Consider the following 23,590-nt stretch of genomic DNA (forward strand, 5'->3'; position numbering starts at 1 on the left):
ATATAAAATAACACCGGTTACAGTAATGGGATTGTGGACAGTATTTAGAGCCACAAAGAACACCAGAAAAATGGCCACCACAGAGAACTGCAGAGTACTATCGACATAAAAAGTGAAAGAGACAGCCCGTAAAGAAGTCAGAGACACTGAAATGCGTAGAAATCTTCACAACATTTGTATCAGTCGAAACATCTTGGCAGTAAAGAAGTCGATACAGCTCACTGGTGCTGCTGAAATAGGGGTGTGTTATATTTAAAGAGCATTAAGTAAATATGGAAACATAGAAACATAGAAGATAGGAGCAGGAGGAGGCCATTTGGCCCTTCGAACCTGCCCCACCATTCATCATGATCATGGCTGATTGTCCAACTCAGTAGCCTAATCCTGCTTTCTCCCCATAACTTTGATCCCATTCTTCCCAAGTGCTATATCTAACCGCCTCTTGAATACATTCAATGTTTTGGCATCAACTACTTCCTGAATTCCACAGGCTCACCACTCTTTGGGTGAAGAAATCTCTCCTCATCTCTGTCCTAAATGGTCTACCCCAAATCCTCAGACTGTGGCCCCTGGTTCTGGACTCCCCCACCATCGGGAACATCCTCCCTGCATCTACCCTGTCTAGTCCTATTAGAATTTTATAAGTCTCTATGAGGTCCCCCCTCATTCGTCTGAACTCCAGCGAAAACAATCCTAACCCAATCAATCTCTCCTCATACGTCAGTCCCACCATCCCCAGAATCAGCCTGGTTCGCTGCATTCCCTCGAGAGCAAGAACATCCTTCCTCAGAAAAGGAGACCAAAACTGCACACAATATTCTGGGTGTGGCCTCAGCAAGGCCCTGTAATGCAGTAAGATGGTTGAAGATTTTTTGACCAATGTAATGTTTCAGCACCTTATCAGTATGCTCAACCAAACTATACTTCCCATTATATGTAGAAGATGCTCATTTAAAGCTCAAGAAAACTAGTTCTATGTGTTAAAAATGCCTAAGTATCTGTGTGCTGGAAGTAACAGTGATAGCGCCATAGTGTATTATGAATTCCATACTGATGCATATGCATGATTTACAATTCATCATACATATAATTTTAATTACAGATTCATAAAATGAGTTTGAAACTGAGTACAAAAATAATTTGCCTCCACTTGACATCTACTCATTATTTGCATAGTTATAATTTGTTTCCAATAAATGCACTTGCAGGAGAGTTTTTAACATCCGGTTACATAAAATTTCATCAGTCCTGGTGTTTAACAAGCATAGGACTTTGTTGTTGCTTAAGTTCCTTTTATAAAGAGCAGATAGGGAACCCCGTACACATAGTAAATATACTTAATTTTTATTAATTCTTGGGTGATGGGCATCGCTGGCTGACCAGCATTTATTGCCCACCCCGAGTTGCCCTTGAACTGAGTGGCTTGTTAGGCCATTTCAGGGGGCAGTTGAGAGTCAACCACATTGCTGTGGTTCTGGAGTCACATGTAGGCAGATTTCCTTCCCTGAAGGACATCAGTGAACCAGATGGGTTTTTCCCGACAAACGGCAATGGTCATCAGCAGATTCGTAATTCCAATTTTTTTTTATTTGAATTCAAATTCCACCATCTGCTGTGATGGGATTCGAAGCTGGGTCCCAAGAACATTCCTTGAGTTTCTGGGTTAATAGTCTAGTGATAATACCACTAGGCTATCACCTTCCCTTAACTTCCCTTAATATCACCACAAGTTATTTTTAACCTCATGTTTATTGCTCATCCAAAAATAATTATCGGCAGTTTCTATAAAAACAAATTCCAGCAATAATAGTCGTAAAATATATCAAATGTATTTTTGTACCTGATTTTCTAACAGAAAAGTAATCAACAAAGCTATAAATCTTTTTCCTTTAATTGGCTGGAGGTGAACAATTTCAGTATTTCATTTTACTTCGACCAAAGTATGCTACTTACTGTTCCTGTACTAGGGTAAGTATAATCTTACCATGTCAATTGAAACAACAACCTCTCCTTCTCACATCAAACACATTAAAAAGTGCGATGTAAAACAAATCATGTCTGAGAAAATAATTAACATTAATTGAAGACAATCATTTGCTTGTACAGAGTGTTAGTGAAGAAAGAGATTTGTCGAAGATTTTCATCGTTCACTCTTCAGGACACAGAATACCAATACAAGCGGGCAACAATAATTTATACTGCATCAGAAGAGAATTCTGATTGATTGGCAAGTGGATTCTGATTGGTAGAGACATTGCCATGGGGAATGCTGCAGTTGATGGTGACTGACAGTTAACTTAACTGCCAAACACTGTTTGAAATTAAAATCGGACTGCATGATCCTGATTTGTCAAAACAGTGCCCTGAGGAAAGAGTCAGCCAATGGCTGTCATTTATTTTGCTTAACTGAAACAGGCACAATGGGTGGGATTTTATGGCCTCGCTCAGGCAAGATCGTAAAATCCCACCAGAGGCCAACGGAGATTTCCGTTCTGGGAACGTCACCCACCCTGATTCCGGTAGAGTGGTAGTGTTTCGGCCAATGTGTGTACATGTTCTTTCTGTCTGCAAAAAACAGGGCCCAGTGTATTGATATACATAGCTTCCAGCACTCGCAAAATGTGCCACACTGTGAACCCGACTGACAATCTTAAATTGGTTGGCACTGTAATTCTGAGCACACTGAGGATTAGTTAGCAAATGTCCAATCGCAGAATCACAACTAATGTCGGACACTGTGTTTTGTGTGTTTCAGGAACAGGTCTGGTTGAGCAAAGATCTGAAACTTGCCCACTGTACCAGTGGCAGAAACATGTTGTTTGATATGATCCGCTTCTGTATTTGGGACTTACGGCTTAAACACCTGGCATCACATCGGCACCGAAATTCATATACCACATTAGTCATTTGTGCGATTGGTAAAACATTTTGTGTCTTGACGGCAGTGGTGAGTGTCACTTATGTCGCTACTGCATAATAGCAGCATGAAAGAGTTAACTTCACCCAAATTCTTGTGATACCTTATCCTTACAGAGTAGTCTGAGTAATCTAGGATGCTACAGGGACTTGATGGTTTGAGTTATAAGGAGAGGCTGGATAGACTGGCATTTCTTTCTCTGGAGCGTAGGAGGCTTAGGGGTGATCTTACAGAGGTCTATCAAATAATGAGGGGTATAGATCAGCTAGATAGTCAACATCTTTTTGCAAAGGTCGGGGAGTCTAAAACTAGAGGGCATAGGTTTACGGTGAGAGCGGAGAGATACAAAAGGGTCCAGAGGGGCAAATGTTTCACACAGAGGGTGGTGAGTGTCTGGAACAAGCTGCCAGATGTAGTAGTAGAGGCGGGTATAATTTTGTCTTTTAAAAAGCATTTAGACAGTTACATGGGTAGAATGGGTATAGAGGGATATGGGCCAAACGGGCAATTGGGACTAGCTTAGTGGTTAAAAAAACGGCGGCATGGACAAGTTGGGCCGAAGGGCCTGTTTCCATGCTGTAAACCTCTATGATTCTATGAGGTAAACTGGATATTTTCAGGGCTGAAAATGACAGTCTTGGATCTGTTCATGAGTTTCTGTGATGTACAGTGCAAACTTATCTGATCAGAGTAGTCATGATCCCGCAGAATGCCCGTAATGTGGCTTATTTCAGCATTAAGCTTTCCTGGTGAGCAAATGGCTTGGAATCCTGAGCCATGTGCTCACCAAGCAAGCCTGATGCTGAAATAGGGGATATTAAAGGCATCCTGTGAGATTATGGCTACCATGATCAGTCATTGTGTATACTGGACACAACATATATTAATACGCAGGGCCCTGTTCTTTGCAGAAAGAAAGTACATGTACACACATGGCGCCCGTTTCAACCAAACAAAATAAGTGACAGCCATTTGCTGACTTATTTCTCAGGGCAATGCCTTAACCAATCAGGACTGAGCTGTCTGGTTTAAATTTCAAATAACACTTGCCAGTTAACTGTCAGTTAGCATCAACTTGTGCATTCTCCATGGCAATGTCTCTACATACATATTAAGTCTTTATGAAATAGGTGCTGCGGTAGGCCACTAACCCTTCGAACCTGCTCCTTGGAGGATCCAAAAGATCGCACCTCCATCTGACTACCTGGTCAGACCTATGACTGTGTGGCTAAATTCCCTTCCAACTCAATTTTCAAGTTTGCTGATGACACCATCGTCGTCTCCCCTCCGTAGTGGGTTGGACCTCAAACAATGATGAGACGGAGTACAGGAAAGAGATTGAGAATCTGGTGAACTGGTGCGATGAAAATAATCTCTCCCTCTATGTCAACAAAATGAAGAAGATAGTCACCGACTACAGGAAGCATAGTGGAGGACATGCCCCTGTTTATATCAATGGAGGTGAAGTAGAAATGGGCGAGAGCTTCGGTTTTTTAGATGTCCAGATCACCAATAACCTGTCTTGGTCTCCCCATGCTGACACTATAGTTAAAAAAACCCACCAACGCCTCCACTTTCTCAGAAGACTAAGGAAATTTGATATGTCCACTATGACTCTCACCAACTTTTATAGATGCACCATAGAAAGCATTATTTCTGGTTGTACCACAGCTTGTTATGGCTCCTGCTGTGTCCAAGACTGCAAGAAACCATGAAAGGTCATGAACATAACCTAATCCATCACGCAAACCAGCCTCCCATCTATTGACTCTGTCTACATTTCCCGCTGCCTCAGAAAAGCAGCCAGCATAATCAAGGACCCCACACACCCGGACCCACTCTCTTCCACCTTCTTCCATCGGGAAAGAGATACAAAAGTCTGAAGTCATGTACCAACCGACTCAAGAACAGTTTCTTCCCTGCTGCCATCAGACTTTTGAATGGGCCTATCTTGCATTAAGTTGATCTTTCTCTACACCTTAGTTATGTCTGTAATGCTACATTCTGCAATCTCTCTTTTCCTTCTCTATGAACGGTATGCTTTGTCTGTACAGTGGACAGGAAACAATACTTTTCATTGTATCCTAATACATGTGACAATAATAAATCAATTCAAATCAAAATCAAATCAAACTCTTATAATAAATAATTTCTCCTTATCTCAGAGTTAAATAGTCTGAGACTGTGACCTCCATGTTCCAGGTTCCCCCACTCGGGGAACCATTTTCTCAGCACCAACCCTGTCAAGCCCCTTAGGAATTTCATACGTTTCTATTTGATCATCTCCCATTCTTCAAATTATTTGGAAAATGGGCTTAGTTTACTTTAACTCTCCTCACTGGACAATCTTCTCAAACCAGAAGACAGTCCAGTGAACCTCTGTACACCTCCCTGGCTTAAATATGTCCTTTGGCGACATGGTGGCACAGTCGTTAGCGCTGGTGCCTCACAGCGCCAGGGACCCGGGTTTGATTCTGGCCTCGGGTCACTGTCTGTGTGGAGTTTGCACATTCTCCCCATGTCTGCCTGGGTTTCCTCTGCGTGCTCTGGTTTCCTCCCACAGTCTAAAGATGTGCAGGTTAGGTGGATTGGCTATGCGAAATTGCCCATTAATGTCCCAAGAAGTGTAAATTAGATGAATTAGCCCTGCTAAATTGTGTTTAAAGTTTATTTATTATTGTCACAAGTAGGCTAATGTTAACACTGCAATGAAGTTACTGTGAAAATCCCCCAGTCGCTACACCCCAACGCCTGTTTAGGTACACTGAGGGAGAATTTAGCATGGCCAATGCACCTAATCAGCACGTCTTTCAGACTGGGGGAGGAAACTGGAGCACCAGAGGAAACTCACGCAGACACAGGGAGAACATGCAGACTCCACACTGACAGTGACCAAAGCTGGGATTCGAACCTGGGTCCCTGGTGTTGTGAGGCCGCAGTGCTAATCACTGTGCCATCATGCCGTCCAGGGTTACAGGGATAGGGCGGGGGAAGAGGGCTTGGGTATGATACTCTGTCAGAGAGTCTGGGCAGGCTCGATGGGTTGAATGGCCTCTTCTGCACTGCAGGGATTTGAAGGTAAGGAGACGAAAATGCACCAAATGAGGCCCCAAGATTTGCGATCCTTTGGAATTAGCTACCCCAGGGAACTGTGGGTGCTCAGTCATTCTGTATGTTCAAGACAGATAAATCCTTGAACACTAAAGGAATTAAAGGATATGGGGATCAGGTGGGAAGGTGAACATGAGGTAAAACATCAGCCATGTTCTTATTAGGTGGATTGGCCATGCTAAATTGCTCTTTAGTGTCCCAAGATGTACAGGTTAGATGGATTAGCCCTGCTAAATTGTGGGGTTACAGGGATAGTGCGGACTCGATGGGCTGAATGGAGCAAGGTCGAAGGATCAATGGCCTACCACAGCACCTATTCCTATAATTGTCTTTCCTCAGTTGAAGGCGATTGACTTATTAGCTGGAGGTTCATGGGAACCTAGTACTCCAATCAGTATTTGAAAGAAAGCACTAAGGCATTTCGAAAAGTAACTGTTTTGATACCAAGTTCACTGACAGGAGAAATACACGGACGCCCTACCTATGAGCGGGTATCTTTCGATTTCCAGCAATCAGGATGACATCACACAGCTGCTGCTGTTTCAGGTAGATCTCCATCTTACAGAAAGTCTGCTCGGCGTGATTCACAGCCTGGAAGAGTTCCTCAGAGCTGCCGGCTTCCAGATCACAGTGTGGCATCAGGGGGTGGCTCGTCACTGTCAGCCTGTGGACCACAAAGGAAGAAAATGTGTCATTGATGAGGGGCCAGAGATTTTGCAGCCTTAATCACACTTTCTGCTGAAGGAAGCCAACACAAAAAAATCAATACATGCTGACGGCCTTCCAACACAGAATATATGGAAATAAGTAGAATCTATTCCTTGGAATCTTATCAAGCGTTTCTGCTTTAACTCACAGAACGTCTTTATCACAAAGTCTTTTTTATCTCCACAGCAGTTTTTCTTTGGGATGGAATTGTTTCATGTTGTCTTTCCATACAGCTATAGGAAATCTCATTACTTCTGTCTTTAAATGGCTGCTGTATAAAATGATCTAAACTTCAGCTATCGTGTGAATCAAAATAACACCGTCATTTCTAAGTCAATCGCAAACCTATTTAAACTGGACCAAAAGTCAATTCAACTGCGGAACTGACCCTCAGGATGTGTCCTATCCAATCGAAACAATAATCTTATGTACTGTACATCAGACAATTGTCATTATTGCAAATGTATAATGAACATCAAAGCAGCAAGGCAGCGTTTGTACGTTCTCCCCATGTCCCCGGTTTCCTCCCACAGTATGTAAGACATGCTGGTTAGGTGCATTGGCCATGCTAAATTCTCCCTCAGTGTACCCGAACAGATTCCAGAGTGTGGCGACTAGGGGATTTTCACAGTAACTTTATTGCAGTGTTAATGTAAGCTTACTTGTGACTAAAAAATAAACTAAAAAGAAATCTATTTCTCATCTATTCACAAATAACGGGATAGAAAAACTACACAGTTGCATCTGGTCGTATCACAGCTGGTCTGGGCTCCTGCTCTGCCCAAGACTGCAAGAAACTACAAAGGGTCGTGAATGAAGCCAAGTCCATCACGCAAACTAGCCTCCCATCCATTGATTCTGTCTACACTTCCCGTTACTTTGGAAAAGCAGCCAGCATAATTCAGGACCCCACGCACCCCGGACATTCTCTCTTCCATCTTATTCCATCGGGAAAAAGATACAAAAGTCTGACGTCACGTACCAATCGACTGAAGAACAGCTTCTTCCATTCTGCCATCAGACTTTTGAATGAACCTACCTCATGCTAAGTTGATCTTTCTCTACCCTAGCTTTGACCGTAACACAACCTTTTGAACTCTCTCCTTTTCTTCTCCATGAGCGGTATGCTTTGTCTGTATAAGACGCAGGAAACAATATTTTTCACTGTATACTAATACATGTGACAATAATAAATCAAATCAAATCAAAAGTCTTGACTTTGTCTGACAATTAAACGTTTCAAGGTGTTCAGAATTTACAAAATTAGCAGAACTGTCAGTGGGTCTGAGCCCGTAGTTTGAACCTGTTGCTGGTCCATTGACTCATCCTCTGGGAATCCCTTGCCAGGATATGTGTTCATATCCTTCCATGGCCTCCCTTTGTATCCTCTCTCAACCCTCCAAGATCTGCGTGCTCCTCAAATTTTGGCCCTTTGTGCCCCCTGGCCTACATCTTCAGGATGTGGAGATGCCGGCGTTGGACTGGGGTAAACACAGTAAGAAGTTTAACAACACCAGGTTAAAGTCCAACAGGTTTATTTGGTAGCAAAAGCTTCAGACCATTGGTGGCCATGCCTTCAGGTGTCTAAGTCCTAAACGCTGGAATTGCCTCCCTAAACCTCTCTGCCTCACTCTGCTCCATTTAGATGCCTCTCAAAAAAACCTACTTGACCAAGCCATTTTTTTTTAGTTTGGAAACGAGTAATTTTGAGCGAGGAAAACTTTGAAAGTTGCAGAAATGTTTTATGATCAACATTATGAAAATATCTAAAATGTAGCATTTAAAATGTTTGCATTTCCAGCAGATGACAGAATAGGGCTTTAGTGGTTTGAAAATAAATAAATAGGATTTCTTTCAGAGGCACAATCTCAAGCTGTATCGGATAACGCCTTATGAAGCACTGGGGATCAATTACGATGTTAAAGCTTTTATCTTTTTCCCCCACTTGATGGGATTTTCCAGTCCCAACAAAAGTCATAGAGTGGAAATTTCCGCACCCCTGCTGTGTGTTTTGCCACAGCAGAGGTGGCCCGCCATTGGTCGACAGCAGGATCTTCCAGTCAACGGGCTTTTCTGTTGTTTGTACCCTCTGTTGCTGGAGAACACATGGCAGGGAGTTGCCCTCAGTGGGACCAGAAGATTCCGCCAGCAGGAATGGCTGGAAAATTTGCCCATTGACGTTTAGCTGCCTCTCCACATTTTCTGCACCCAATGCAACAGTTCTAGCCACGACAGGAATGGAAAATCCTGGTGACTGTGCTTGACTTGAGTTTTCTGTCACATTTTCATATCTAGTGCATTTGCAGTTTTCTTTCCTTTTCTCTTTAAGTTTCCTAGTTTTTCCTTCCAATCACAAGGATCTACTGTTTGTCTTTTCACCCTTTACTCTTGGTACCTTCTTCAAATTTTTTTTAAGGTTCTCTATTCCCTCCCTGATAATATTTTATATCTTTAACCACATTGTTCCAAGCAGTTTTGTAATGTGCTACAAATTATGAATACGGCAGTAAGTTCCCTCTGCCTCCCTCACTTGATTCTCATTCTTCCCCCATTCACAGCTCACTTTTCTTTATGGTCTATCCAAATGACCATCTTCCGGGAGGATTTTACGAAGTATCGTGCCCGCCATCCCTGGCTGAAAGGTTGGCCTAGAGCCTGCTCAAGATAATCTCATCTACGCTGCGGTCATTGTGTGCTTGGCAGGGCATTAGTTGGATGAGGGTGAGGTTTCTTCCTCCATCTGGGGAGGTAGTCCTATCTTAGAGAGTGACTGATTGGTGGCAGTGTCCCCTTTTCTCTTCTAAACTGGTCTCCTTCCTACCAGACAACTACTAATTGGCCATCTGACACTTGATTGAACAAGCTGGGATGGCGGAGCTGGGAGTGAGTGGATGACCCAATTACTGATCCATTTACTTCACCCCACCCGGAAATGTGAAATCCAGCCAGTTAACTCTACCACTCCACAGATGCAACCTGACCTGCTGAATATTTCCATGACATCACTGGAAAGGAAACGTGTCATTGATCCAATCTTAGTTTCACTTTTACTTTGTTTAGGACACACAACGCACACACACACGTGTGCATGCGCACACGTACGCAAGCACACACACACACACATGCACGCGCACACACACATGCATGCACACACACGCACACACACACATGCACGCACACGCACGCATGCACACACATGCACGCACACACATGCACGCATGTACACACGCACGCACACATGCGCACACATGCACGCACACACATGTACACACATGTACGCACGCGCACACACATGCATGTACACACACATGCACGCACACACACATGCACACATGTACACACACACAGGTGCGCACACACATGCACACACATGCATGCACACACGTACGCACGCACACACACACACACACACACACGCACGCACACACACACACACACACACACACACACACACATGCACACACACAATCCTCCCAAGTTGGCCATTAATAGGTGCAGGCAGGGATGGGGTTGTCCATCCCGATTGTCTGCCCCACTCCTGCGGCTATGTTCACTGTTGGGTGTTCCTGAAAGGAAGACTATAATGTCTGCCGAAACCACAAGGTCTTCCGTACTGAGTGAGCACCGTGGGGACTGGGGTGTGTTATCGATCAATCCCTTTAATCACATCTTATTTTGATGTTTTATGTTTCCTTTGGGATTCTATTTTCATGGACACAGGAAATGCATTTTCATTTATCCCACAGTTTCCTGATTTAGTCTATTTGAATAACAAAAAGAAACACATAGAACTCTGATGCCTTTAAGCTTTATACCGATAGAATTGTTCTCACGTGTCCAGTCTGAATAAATGAAGTCAGTATGTGTTTACCCAAACTTTTTATGGGCGATTGGTGCCTCAATATAAGTGCCTTGGTATTATATATATTATTTACACAGTAAATAAGACCAAGGTATTATATCATTATAATAACACAACATTTACAGTTTATATTACTCTTATAGTAGTGTTGACCATGAAGAATTTGTCACCCATGTTTTGACCTCTGTAAAAAAAAATCCCTTACGATTGAGAGGCATGTCAGTTTTCTTATTGAATGCAATAGCAGGCATCACTGAGCTGATCCCTAACACAGTGCTTTCTTTATGTTTGATATGGAGTTACTTCAGCATTGGCAGGCTTGCAACAACATTACACATGCTACGTGTTCCCTGCATATTGTCAATCCACTAGCCTGACACGAGGAAAAATTGAATGTTGGGTAGTTCTATATAAACGATGCTGAACGTAAATGTATTATTAGCAAATGTCAGGTTAGATAAAAATGGGCCACAATCACTTGCTAATCAGCATTGCTCCCATTGCAAATCTTGTTACATTATATCGCTAATCTATATTCTTCCAATTGACTCGGCAGACTGTGCTGTAGTATCCGCCTACTCGTGAATGTTTGTAAATAAAAACAGAACTCAAGCATCTAACTCACTAATGCTGGTCAGAATCACCTTGGCACATTTTCTGAGGATGGCATGGTGCATCCAATGTTAACCTGTGGATTCTTGGGGTGGGATTTTCTCATCCCGCCGGCCATGGGTATCGTAGCGGGCGGGAGAGGACCATGCATCCGTTGACTTCGGGGCAGGATTTTCCGGTCTTGGGGTCAGCACGGCCGGACAAACCCGCCCCTTATCTCAGTAATATTACCTATACATTAACAACCCTCTTCTATAGTTATTACAAATCATGACTATTGACTTGTAATGCTGTACAGTTAGCTGCTGTTTGTGTCCGTTTTGTGCCAAAAATGTCATAAGAACAGGTCTTTCCCATCAATGGCTGTAGGAATTATAGAATCATAGAATCCTATAGTGCAGAAGGAGGCCATTCGGCCCATCGGGTCTGCACCGACCGCAATCCCACCCAGGCCATATCCCCATAGCCCCATGTATTTCCCCTGCTAGTCCCCCTGACACTAAGGGGCAATTTAGCACAGCCAATCCACCTAACCCGCATAACTTTGGAGTGCATGAGGAAACTGGAGCACCCGGAGAAAAACCACGCAGACACGGGGGGGATGTGCAAACTCCACACAGGCAGTGACCTGAGGCTGGGATTGAACTCGGGTCCCTGGGCTGTGAGGCAGCAGTGTTAGCCACTGTGCCACCGTGCTGCCCCTGTGCCACCGTGCTGCCCCTGTGCCACCGTGCTGCCCCAATTTTAGTGCCAAAAGTGTCATGAGAAAAGGTCTTTCACTTCTATGACTGTAGGAAAGAAATGTATGTTTGTTTACAGAGTAATGTTGAAGTCTTGAGAACTCTATTCCATACAATGGATGGCTTGCTTGTTGGAATTTAACTGAGGTGTCTCATATTAAACAGGAGCGCAAAATATTGCTACTGAATACTTAACCAGATTGCCTTTCATCCTGAGATGATAGACAATAGCTGACATTGAGATCAAATGTCTCCTGACTGATGACATTTCAGAGGAAGCATTTTGGGTTGCCAAGACTCCTATATTCCGTACACAAAATGTCAGATGTAACCAGTGAGGCATTTGATGATGGGATCTGAGCTGTTGGCTTCCTATTTATTACCTTTCCGATAAACTTCGATATAGCTTTCTCGTACGTTACGCAATTACTATCGGCCATGCTTGCTCCTTTGCGATGGAGACTATTGTTCTGGGAGAAACATTTCAATCAGATATCAAATAGACAGAGCAAATGTCAGTCAGTTCGCCAATTGCACCATTGTGAATCGGAGGGGAGGTTGTTCTACGACAATGGGCCTTTAATGCCATGTCAGAATCACATCAGCCCCGTCAATGCAGTAACTGAATAAATTAAACTGCCTTTTTACTACATAGCCTGTCGGGATTTTCACTGGTGACTTTGGAAATTCAATTTCTCAACCCTGCCCATCAATCCGTGAAAAGAAGAAAGTGCTTCCACTGACAGAAAGATCGATAACTAGAGGTGACAGATTTAACGTGATTGGCAAAAGCACGAGAGGCAGCGTGAGGGAACTATTTTTTTTTACACAGTGAGTTGTTACGATCTGCTTTGAGCTGCCTGAAAAGGTGGTGCAAGCAGATTCAATCATAACTTTCAAAAGGGAATTTGTTAAGACGCACAGAGGGAAAGGAAATTACAGGGCTGTGAGGAAAGAGCAGAATGGCATTAATTCGACAGCTCGACTGAAGGGTCATCGCAGCCATGCTGGTTGAGCCAAATGGCCTCCTTCTGAGTTGTTTCATCCTAATACTCTTCCCACACCTAGTGGTGCATTAAGGTGTTTCCATTGCTCTCAATTCCCAGAACAGGTCACGTGTCTGTTGCCAGGGGCTTATAGCTTAAGGGGCGCCACTCCACATCAAGCGTGGCTGACCAGGGGTCTCTCCCATTCTTAGCGCCAGCCATTGACATGTTTGGAAGGATTGGCAGGTTTACACTCAACCTGTTTGACCGTGTTGTGAATGTACCTTCCTTCAAGTCCCGTGGTGGGACTTGAACCCGGAGCCTGTGGCTCAGAGGCAGGCATGCCACAAGACTGCCTCATCGGTGTTGTACCATTCTATTAATCTATGAAAACTACTAATGAATGGCATTCAGTATACAGGCGATCCTTTACTACAGTTTTGACCTGTCCCTCTTACCCAAACTGTGAAATCATTGCAAACAGCTATGCAAGGTGTACAAGCTGAAGTTAGATACCTTAAAAATACTGGAGCTGAAGGAGTGGAGTCCAGGCACACTTGGGGTGCGACTGAACTGGGTGATATGAGGGATGGAGCTGTGTGTAAAGATCCCAAAATCTTTTTGGACCTGCTGAGTATTGTTCAAAATGAATGACTTCACAGTTACCAGCATTGAAGTATATCAACTACAGCTTTGGCCATCAACTTAATCTATCAGTGGCTCTTTGTAAAAAAAAAATTAATACAGTAATGTTCATGACAGCCATATATATCAAAGCCAATTTGTACATGGCAAGCTCCCACACCCAATGTAGAAACTTAGAAAATAGAAGCAGGAGTAGGCCATTCAGCCCTTCATGCCATTCATTATGATCACGGCTGGTCCTCTATTTCAACTTTACACTCTTGCACTTTCCCCAGACCCGTTGATACCTTTAGAGGCTAGAAATCTATCGATTTCCTTCTTAAATATATTCATAAGAACATAAGAACATATGAACTAGGAGCAGGAGTAGGCCATCTGGCCCCTCGAGCCTGCTCAGCCATTCAATAAGATCATGGCTGATCTTTTTGTGGACTCAGCTCCACTTACCCCCCGCTCACCATAACCCTTAATTCCTTTACTGTTCAAAAATTTATCTATCCTTGCCTTAAAAACATTCAAATGAGGTAGCATCAACTGCTTCACTGGGCAGGGAATTCCACAGATTCACAACCCTTTGTGTGAAGAAGTTCCTCCCCAACTCAGTCCTAAATCTGCTTCTCCTTATTTTGAGTCTATGCCTCCTAGTTCTAGTTTCACCCGCCAGTGGAAACAACTTCCCTGCTTCTATCTTATCTATTCCCTTCATAATCTTATATGTTTCCATAAGATCTCCCCTCATTCTTCTGAATTCCAAAGAGTCTACTCAGTCTCTCCTCATTAGCCAACCCTCTCAACTCCGGAATCAACCTAGTGAATCTCCTCTGCACCCACCCCAGTGCCAGTGTACCCTTTCTCAAGTAAGGAGACCAAAACTGTCCACAGTATTCCAGGTGTGGCCTCACCAGCACCTTATACAGCTGCAACATAATCTCGCTGTTTTTAAACTCCATCCCTCTAGCAATGAAGCACAACATTCATTTGCCTTCTTAATTACCTGCTGCACTGCAAACCACCTCCTTGAGATTCCTGCACAAGGACACCCAGATCCCTCTGCACAGCAGCATGCTGCAATTTTTTACCATTTAAATAATAGTCCATTTTGCTGTTATTCCTACCAAAATGGATGACCTCACATTTACCAACATTGTACTCCATCTGCCAGATCCTCGCCCACTCACTTAGACTATCTATATCCCTTTGCAGATTTTCAGCGTCCTCTGCACACTTTGCTCTTCCACCCATCTTCATGTCATCTGCAAATTTTGACACATTACAGTGGTTTGGCCTCGACGGCTTTCTTTGGCAGAGAATTCACTCTGAGGTAGAGGTTCACTACCCTCTGATTGAAGAAGTTTCTCCTCGCCTCAGTCCAAAATGGCCTCTCCCCATATTCTGTGACTGTGACCCCTCACCCCCAGCCAGAGGAAATAACATCCCTGCATCCAGTCTGTCCAGCCCTGTCAGAAAATTATGTTTCAATTAAATCTCCTCATGGAGCTTCAATCTGCCCCCCCCCCACCCCCCCACTCTCCCCCCCCCCCCCCCCCCCCCCACACACACACACACACCACCCAACATAAAAGTAGACTCTGGGTGGAAAAGACTTTGTCCGTCCCTGTGTAAAATCATTGTGAGGTTGGGGCAGGCAGGTCCTGGAGGGAATCATAGAATCTCTACAACACAGAAGGAGACCATTTGGCCCATCGAGTCTGCACTGACAACAATCCCACCCAGGCCCTATCCTTGTAACCCCACATAATCCCCCTGACATTAAGGGGCAATCCCACCCAGACATGTTCCCTGTAACCCCAAGTATTTACCTTGTTACACCTACACACCTTGTGACACTGAAGGGCAATTCAGCATGGCCAATCCACCTAACCTGCACATCTTTGGAGTGTGGGGGGAAAACCAGAGCACCCGGAGGAAACCCACGCAGACATGGGGAGAATGTGCAAACTCTGCAGAGAGTTACCCGAGGTTGGAATTGAACCCGGGTCCTTGGCGCTGTGAAGCAGCAGTGCTAACCACTGTGCCACAGAGCTGTCCATACCCATCTCCACAATTTCATGCCTTTCCCCATACCCCAGCCAAAAAACGTGACCGGGAAGCAAGGGCATGGGAACATAAAATTGTGGCCATGGAGACTTGATCTAACTCCGGTGTCATCAGGTCTCCCACTTTCCCATGAGTTTGCCATTGTCCCACCCCAATTACTGCAACAGGTATTTGAAGCCCTTTCATAAAATTTCAAAGCCCAACCATTCTTGATTTCACACAATTATTTGTATAGCTTCCATCCTCCCGTTGGCCGTTAGAAATTTAGTGTTTCTCCGACGAATGTTACTTTAGTCTCTCCTACATTATATCTAATATTTTAGAATGAGTTGCTCGATCTACAAGCAAGTGCCTGGAAACGGTGGCTAGCATTTTTGTATGGTTCACAGGCATCTCAGTACTTGGAGCTTGGCTGAATCAGAAGGAGATAACGTCTGGAGCCAGGGAATGGGTTGTGGAAGTGATTGGATTCTGAAGAGCTCAATTACCCAGTCTAAAATGACTTAAAACTGAGAATTAGTCACATTTGCTGACAAATTTCATTTCTGGGAGATTGACCATAGAGGACCTGCTGAAGAGACAGTCGGTGGCGGACGACTGGACTGCGTGACTGGCTCGATGCTGGCTGTAAGTTCAAAATATACGGCAGGTCGGGACGGGGTGGTGGGGGTGCAGGGTGGATTAGCTGCCCAAGCTGTGGATCCCACCCACCCACATTGTAAAAGTAACATAGAACATAGAACAGTACAGCACAGAACAGGCCCTTCGGCCCACGATGTTGTGCCGAGCTTTATCTGAAACCAAGATCAAGCTATCCCACTCCCTATCATCCTGGTGCGCTCCATGTGCCTATCCAATAACCGCTTAAATGTTCCTGAAGTGTCTGACTCCACTATCACTGCAGGCAGTCCATTCCATACCCCAACCACTCTCTGCGTAAAGAACCGTTGCTGAAATTAATTTCCAATGATCTCAACAGAAATTAAAACTTGATCGAAAAAGTTTCTATCATGGCCAGCCGTCATAGAACAACAAGGTGAAACTCGATCCACTGAATTATCTGAATTATTTTGCTCAGGAAGCAAAGGAGGGCAACTGTACCGTGACTCTTACAAGCTACAGTGAAATTCTTGGCTCCACTTTCTGTCCAGTTCATTCGAACTGATTTAAGAAGCAAATAAGCCAGTGCGAGGCTGTGACACTGAATCAGAGCGGGCGAGGGGTGGACAATGGAAATGTCCGTTCACCTCGGGCGGGATTTTCCGGTCTCGGGTCGAGTGAGGCCATAAAATCCCACCCCATGAGAATTAGTCACACTTGCTGACAAATTTAATTTCTGGGAGATTGACCACAGAGGACCTGCTGAAGAGACAGTCGGTGGCGGACGACTGAACTGTGTGACTGTCTCGATGCTGGCTGTAGTTCAAAATATACGGCAGGTCGGGGCAGGGGGTTGGGGGGTGGTGCAGGTGGATTTGCATTATCACATAGTCGGTGTAACAGATACAGACCATTTTGTCCAACAGTCGTTCAATAATCAGTATTAGTGTTTATGCTCATCACAAGCCTCCTCACACTCTAATTCATCTAACTCTATCAGCATATTCTTCAATTCTTTTCTCCCTCATCTGTTCATGAGTGGCACGGCGGCATAGTGGTTAGCACTGCTGCCTCACAGCACCAGGGACCCGGGTTCAATCCCCAGCTTGGGTCACTGTCTGTGTGGAGTTTGCACATTCTCCCCGTGCGTGCGTGGGTTTCCTCCGGGTGATCCTGTTTCCTCCCACACTCCAAAAATGCGCGGGTCAGGTAGATTGGCCATGCTAAAATTACACTTTGGTGTCTAAAGATGTGTAGGATAGGCGGATTAGCCAGCTAAATGCACAGATTACAGGGATAGAGTGGGATAGGGGGTGGACTTGGATAAGATGTATTTTCGGAGAGTCAGTGCAGACTCAATGGGCCGGATTGCTTCTTTCTGTACTGTCGGGATCCTATCTGCCTTCCTCTTCGCTGCATCTATGCTAATCACTTCAAACATTCCGTGTCCAGATTCTAACCTCTTTAGCGTGATCAGTGACTATTCTATCTTTATGGCCTCTCTGTTCCTTTCTCGCCTGCCTACAAGTGGAAACACCTTTTCCATGTCTATCCGACCGGAACTCTTTCAAAAGCTTAAATACCTCTCTCGGGTCACACTGTGAAATGGAAAATAAAAAAGTGATGACAGAATAAAGGAAGCCATTGAAGCGGCAGGTTCCACGATCCCTAACCACCTGAAGATGAGGGAAGAAGATAAAACCAATCACCCAAAGAGTTGTAAGTACCGTAATAATCATAATTCTGAAAAGATGTGCTCTTTCAAGGTTCTGAATGAGCTTTCTACATATCTCACGGGGGAGTTCGGAGTGCCAAAGGGAAGGTTTGGTGCTGGTGTGGTAGCTGTGTGTAACAAAATCAAAAGTGCCTTCAAAATGGACATGTTTACAGTGTTACTGCGTGTGGAGATGAGTCATTCTCCCCTAAGATGCTTTACTGTTATACACAAATCCACATGCAGAGTCTTACCATTCAATGCTGCCCAAGCTAATTATTTATTTTAGAAGGGAATGTTTTCCACATCACAGCTACTCGTTTGTGTAAATCTATCCACCTATAACAACTGCCTGCATGTTTAGATTGTAATTATTGCCTCACGCCTAATGCACTCCAAAGTTATCAAATCCAATTTAAATTAATAACATTCAAACGGCTTTTGTTGTCATTTTGTATTTGCCATTTCAATTCAACAAGGGCACAGTCTAGGTTTTGAAAGTGTGTATCTCTGAATCCTTCCATTGTGGGTTCTACTGCACAATACTCTTTGCACTGACAGTGAGGCATTATTCAGTCAAGCATTAGATGCTAGCACACTATTGATAAATCCTGCACAGATGACTCATATATAAAAATGCACCTCAGCATCTCATTAATATGATGCTATACGATTTTATTATACTCAACATCTTAAATTCTTCCAATCGGAGCATGTTACGTTCATCTTTACCTTCAATATTTGCACTCCTTTATTTTCTGCCCACATTTCCCTGGATCTGTTTAGAAACAAAGAAACATAGAAGCAGGAGTAGGCCATTCAGCCCTTCGAGCCTGCTTCGCCATTCATCTTGATCATGGCTGATCATCAAATTCAATATCCTGCTCCCCCCTCCCCCCATATCCCTTGATCCCTTTAGTCCCAAGAGCTATACCTAATCTAATTTCTTCTTGAAATCAGACACTGTTTTGTCTCAACTACTTTCTGTGTTTGTGAATTCCACCCTCTGGGTGAAGAAATTTTTCCCCACCTCGGTTCTAAAAGGTTTACTTGCCCCTTATCCTCAAACTATGACCCCGAGTTCTGGACTCCCCCACTATCGGGAACATTCTTTCTGAATCTACCCTGTCTAACCCTGTTAGAATTTTGTAAGTTTCTCTGAGATCTCATCTCACTCTTCTAACCTCCAGTGAATATAATCCTAACCATCTTAGTCTCTCCTCATATGACAGACCTGCCATCCCAGGAAACAGCCTGGTAAACTTTCGCTGCACTCCCTCTATAGCAAGGACATCCTTCCTCAGATAAGGACACCAAAACTGCACACAATACTCCAGGTGTGGCCTCGCCAATGCTATATACAGTTGCAGCTATCCCGATACTTTTTTAGAAAAGCTCATCTTGAGTAAGGGAGCAAAGTGTCTCCCTGATCTCTGTCAATTGGAGCTTTATCAGTGAGGAGATGTTCTTCTTGAGCAACTGGGGCACAATAATAGCTTCCATAATTCTCTCCTGTGTCTAGGCTGATGGGCCACACCAGTGGCTGTCACTGATCCATCCAATCACTCTTCAAATTGCTGAACCTGGGCCACACTTAGGCCGATTTTGATGCAAGCTCTCGATCCGTCTTCAACAATTTATTGACTATTAGAAAAAAGAACAGTACAGCACAGGAACAGGCCCTTCGGCCCACCAAGCCTGCGCCGATCATGATGCCTGCCTAAACTAAAACTTACAGATTCCGTATCCTTCCATTTCCATCCTATTCATGTGTTCATCTAGATACCACTTGTTTGATTTTTAATCGTCCTTCCTTTGTAAAATATGAAGGGCTCACACTAGAATGAAGGGGGTTGTCTCATAAGGAAAGGTTAAGCATGTTGGCCCTACATCCATGGGAGTTTAGAAGAATGAGAGGTGATTTTTCTTTTAATCCATTTTTTACTGGATGTGGATGTCGTTGGTGAGGCCAGCATTTATTGCCCATTCCCAGTCACCCTGAAGAAGGTGGTGATGAGCTCCTTTCTTGAACCGCTGCAGTCTATGAGGTGCAGGTACACCCACAGTGCTGTTAAGGAGGGAATTCCAGGATTTTGACCCAGCAACAGGGAAGGAACGGCGATATATTGCCAAGTCATGCTGATGAGGGGAGTCTCCAGGTGGTGGTGTTCCCAGGTATCTGGAGGTACACTACATTGATTCCAGAGATGAAGGGTTTGTCTTGTGAAGGGAGTTTGAGTAGTTTAGGCCTATACTTTCTGGAGTTCAGAAGAATGAGAGGGGATCTAATTGAGGTATGTAAGATGATAAAAGGTATTGACAAACTAGACGTAGAGTGGATGCTTCCTCTTGTGGGGCAATCTAGAACAAGAGGGCAGAATTTTAGGATAAGAGGTAGCAGATTTAAAACAGTGATGAGGAGAAACTACTTCTCTCAAAAGGTCATGAATCTGTGGAATTCACGACCTCAGATTGCAATGGATGCTGGGACATTGGGTAAAGTTAAGGAGTGATAGACAGATTTTTAATTACTAATGATTGAAGGGTTGTGGAGAACGGGCTGGGAAGTGGAGTTGAGGCCAAGATGAGATCAGCCATGATTGTATTGGACGGCAGAGCAGGCTCGAGGCATTGAATGGCCTACTCCTGCCCCTGGTTCACATGTTCCCATCTGCAATTCTTTTCCTTCTAGATTTGGAAGATGCTGCCTAAGGAGCTTCGGTGACTTCCTGCAGTGCATCTTGTCGATGATGCACACTGCTGACACTGTTCGTCAGTGATGGAGGGATTGAATGTTGGCGATACATTTCACTTCCTGAAACATTTAAGACCCCGAGGGGACTTGACAGGGTGGATTTCCCTGGGGGGGGCGGGGGGGGGGGGGGGGGGGGGGGGGCGGGGGGTTGAGAGTGGGAGGGGGGGGAGGAGGGGGGGCAGGGGGGATTGTAGAACAATGGGATACAGTTTAAAAATTATACTGAGCTGAAGAGATTATGGCTGGAATTTTCCGACTGTTCCCACAAGTGGGATTTTCCCATCCCACTGCAGTGAATGAAGATTTGGCTTGCCAAATGTTCCGGCTTCGCCACAGCGGGAGCATGGCACAAACAGGCAGTAAAATCGAGCCCTGTCTTACTCGCAGAGATTTGCTAGTCTGTGGAATTCTCTTCTCCAGAGGTCAGTGGGGGCAGAGTGATTGCAAGTTTGCATTAAGACGCCTCGCTTTGGCGCCATCTTGAATATTTTCTCTCTTCTACCTCTCTTCCACCTTCTTCCGTCGGGAAAAAGATACAAAAGTCTGAGGTCACGTACCAACCGACTCAAGAACAGCTTCTTCCCTGCTGCCATCAGACTTTTGAATGGACTTACCTTGCATTAAGTTGATCTTTCTCTACACCCTAGCTATGACTGTAACACTACATTCTGCACTCTCTCCTTTCCTTCTCTATGAACGGTATGCTTTGTCTGTATAGCACACAAGAAACAAAACTTTTCACTGTATGTTAATACATGTGACAATAATAAATCAAATCAAATCAAATATTCAAAGCGGAGTTAGATCAATCAATTTTTGATCAACAGTGGAGTTAAGGGTTATGGGGCAGTCAGGGAAATGCACTTGAAGCCTTAACCTTATTCATCATGATTTGGGCCAGAATTCTCCGACCTCATCCACAGCTTGGATTATCCGGTCCCGCTGCTGTGAATGGAGATTGTGCTGAGCTCCAAATTCTCTGTTCTTGCTGGCAGCAGTAGGGGGGCCGAACGAGACCAGAGAATTCAGGCCTTTATCAAATGGTGGAGCAGGCTCGAGGGGCCGAATGGCCTACACCTGCTCTTAATATTGTGTTGTGTAAAGCTAACAATGTCTTGTCTTGATTTCATCGGAACTGTCGGCGTATCGTTCACCGCATATACTGAGCCTGAAACTTTGTGATAAAAATCCATCTGATCGCATGGTCTGATCAGAGGAAGGAGATATATTTCAGAAGCATTTGCAATGAAAGAAATAAAACCAAATAGAATTAAATACGTTGCTAAAAATGGCATTTACTGGCATTTACTTCACTGGCATTTAGCTCCTTCCTCAGTGAAGAAGGTGACGGCAAATAAGATGAGTTTGTTTGTCATTTCAAGTAGTTTATTTGTAACTTATTATTGGAAAGCATGTGGAAAATGATGACTAGCAATGTCAAACCCAACTGTTTAAGAACAGATTGCCTCTTTACTGGTAAGCAGGAACATTACTTGTTCTGGTAAATATATTTTAGACATGTAAATGATTTCATTTCACCCGCACTGCTGCCAATCGATGAATAGAATCACCTCTGCCAGCATACTTTTGATGCTATGAGCAAATATGTTTAATTAAAAAGCTCTTTTTATTTATTGGATTATTCTCCACTTTGGTGACATGTAATTCAGCTCCTGTTTCTCTGACACAGTTCTTTTGCATTTGTATAATCTCAGTTATCTCACATAACTGTAAATCCGGAAGGCAATCAGTTTTATTATATTTTAATTCCACACGTATTGCCTGCAGTGGAAATCAATTAATTGAAGTGTAAAAGACAATTTATAACGAGTGAATTGTACCAAAATTTAGTGTCCTTGTTTGAGGGATGGGTTTCTGTTTTAAAAATCCATATTGCAATATGCAACCAAGCAGTGAGCGAACTGGGTTTATATTCCCTGAAGCTCAGGAAAATGAGGGCTGGTCCAGATTTATAGAATCCCTACAGTGCAGAAGGAGGCCATTTGGCCCATTGAGTCTGCAATCCCACCCTATCCCCGTTACCCCAAGTATTTACCCTGACATAAGGGGCAATTTAGCATGGCCAATCCACCTAACCCGCACATCATCTTTGGAGCATGAGAGGAAACTCGGGCACCCGGAGGAAACCCAAGCAGACATGGGAAGAACCTGCAGAGTGCCAGGGACCTGGCTTGGGTCACTGTCTATGTGGAGTTTGCACGTTCTCCCTGTGCCTGTGTGGGTTTCCTCCAATTACTCTGGTTTCCTTCCACAGTCCAAAGGCGTGCTGGTTAGATGCAATGGCCATGCTAAATTTACCCTCAGTGTACCCGAACAAGCGCCGGAGTGTGGCGACTAGGGGATTTTCACAGGAACTTCATTGCAGTGTTAATGTCAGCCTACTGGTGATGAATAAATAAACTTTAAAACTTTAAACTCCGCACAGACAGTCACCCAAAGATGGAATTGAACCTGGGTCTCTAGCGCTGTGAGGCAGCAGTACTAATCACTGTGCCACCGTGCCACCCATGATCTAAATGAATCGTGTAACATTCTTGACGTGTTCAACAGGGGAAAAGCGAGGAAAACATTTCCACTGGCTGGGAACTCCAGAACACAGGGTTACAATGTCGGAATAAGGAATGATGTGCGTGGAGGAATTTCTTAATTTTAAGGGTGCTGAATGTGTACCCCAGAGAGGTGTGAATGATCAGCCACTGATTATACTCAGGGCAAAAGCTGACAGGTTTTTGGATATTGAGAAAGGTCGGGGTTAATGTGGGAAGATGGCATTGAGATGATCGGCTGCAATCTTGTTGAATAGTGGGGCAGGGTGAAAGAACAAATAGCACCCTCCAGCTCTATAGCTTTGAAATATGCTC

The 23,590-nt window shown here is 44.1% G+C and overlaps 1 protein-coding gene across 1 annotated transcript in view; it reads right to left on the minus strand.

Annotated features, from left to right (window-relative positions):
* Nucleotides 1-23,590, minus strand: part of LOC144499986 (kelch-like protein 1) — a 247,975-nt gene that overhangs the window by 158,747 nt on the left and 65,638 nt on the right. Inside the window, exon 4 of the mRNA XM_078222723.1 lies at nt 6,510-6,692. Within this exon, the coding sequence (XP_078078849.1) occupies nt 6,510-6,692 (183 nt within the window). The remainder of the gene's footprint in view (nt 1-6,509; nt 6,693-23,590) is intronic.

The sequence above is a fragment of the Mustelus asterias genome, chromosome 10 (assembly GCF_964213995.1).
Source record: "Mustelus asterias chromosome 10, sMusAst1.hap1.1, whole genome shotgun sequence".
In the NCBI taxonomy this organism is placed as follows: domain Eukaryota; kingdom Metazoa; phylum Chordata; class Chondrichthyes; order Carcharhiniformes; family Triakidae; genus Mustelus; species Mustelus asterias.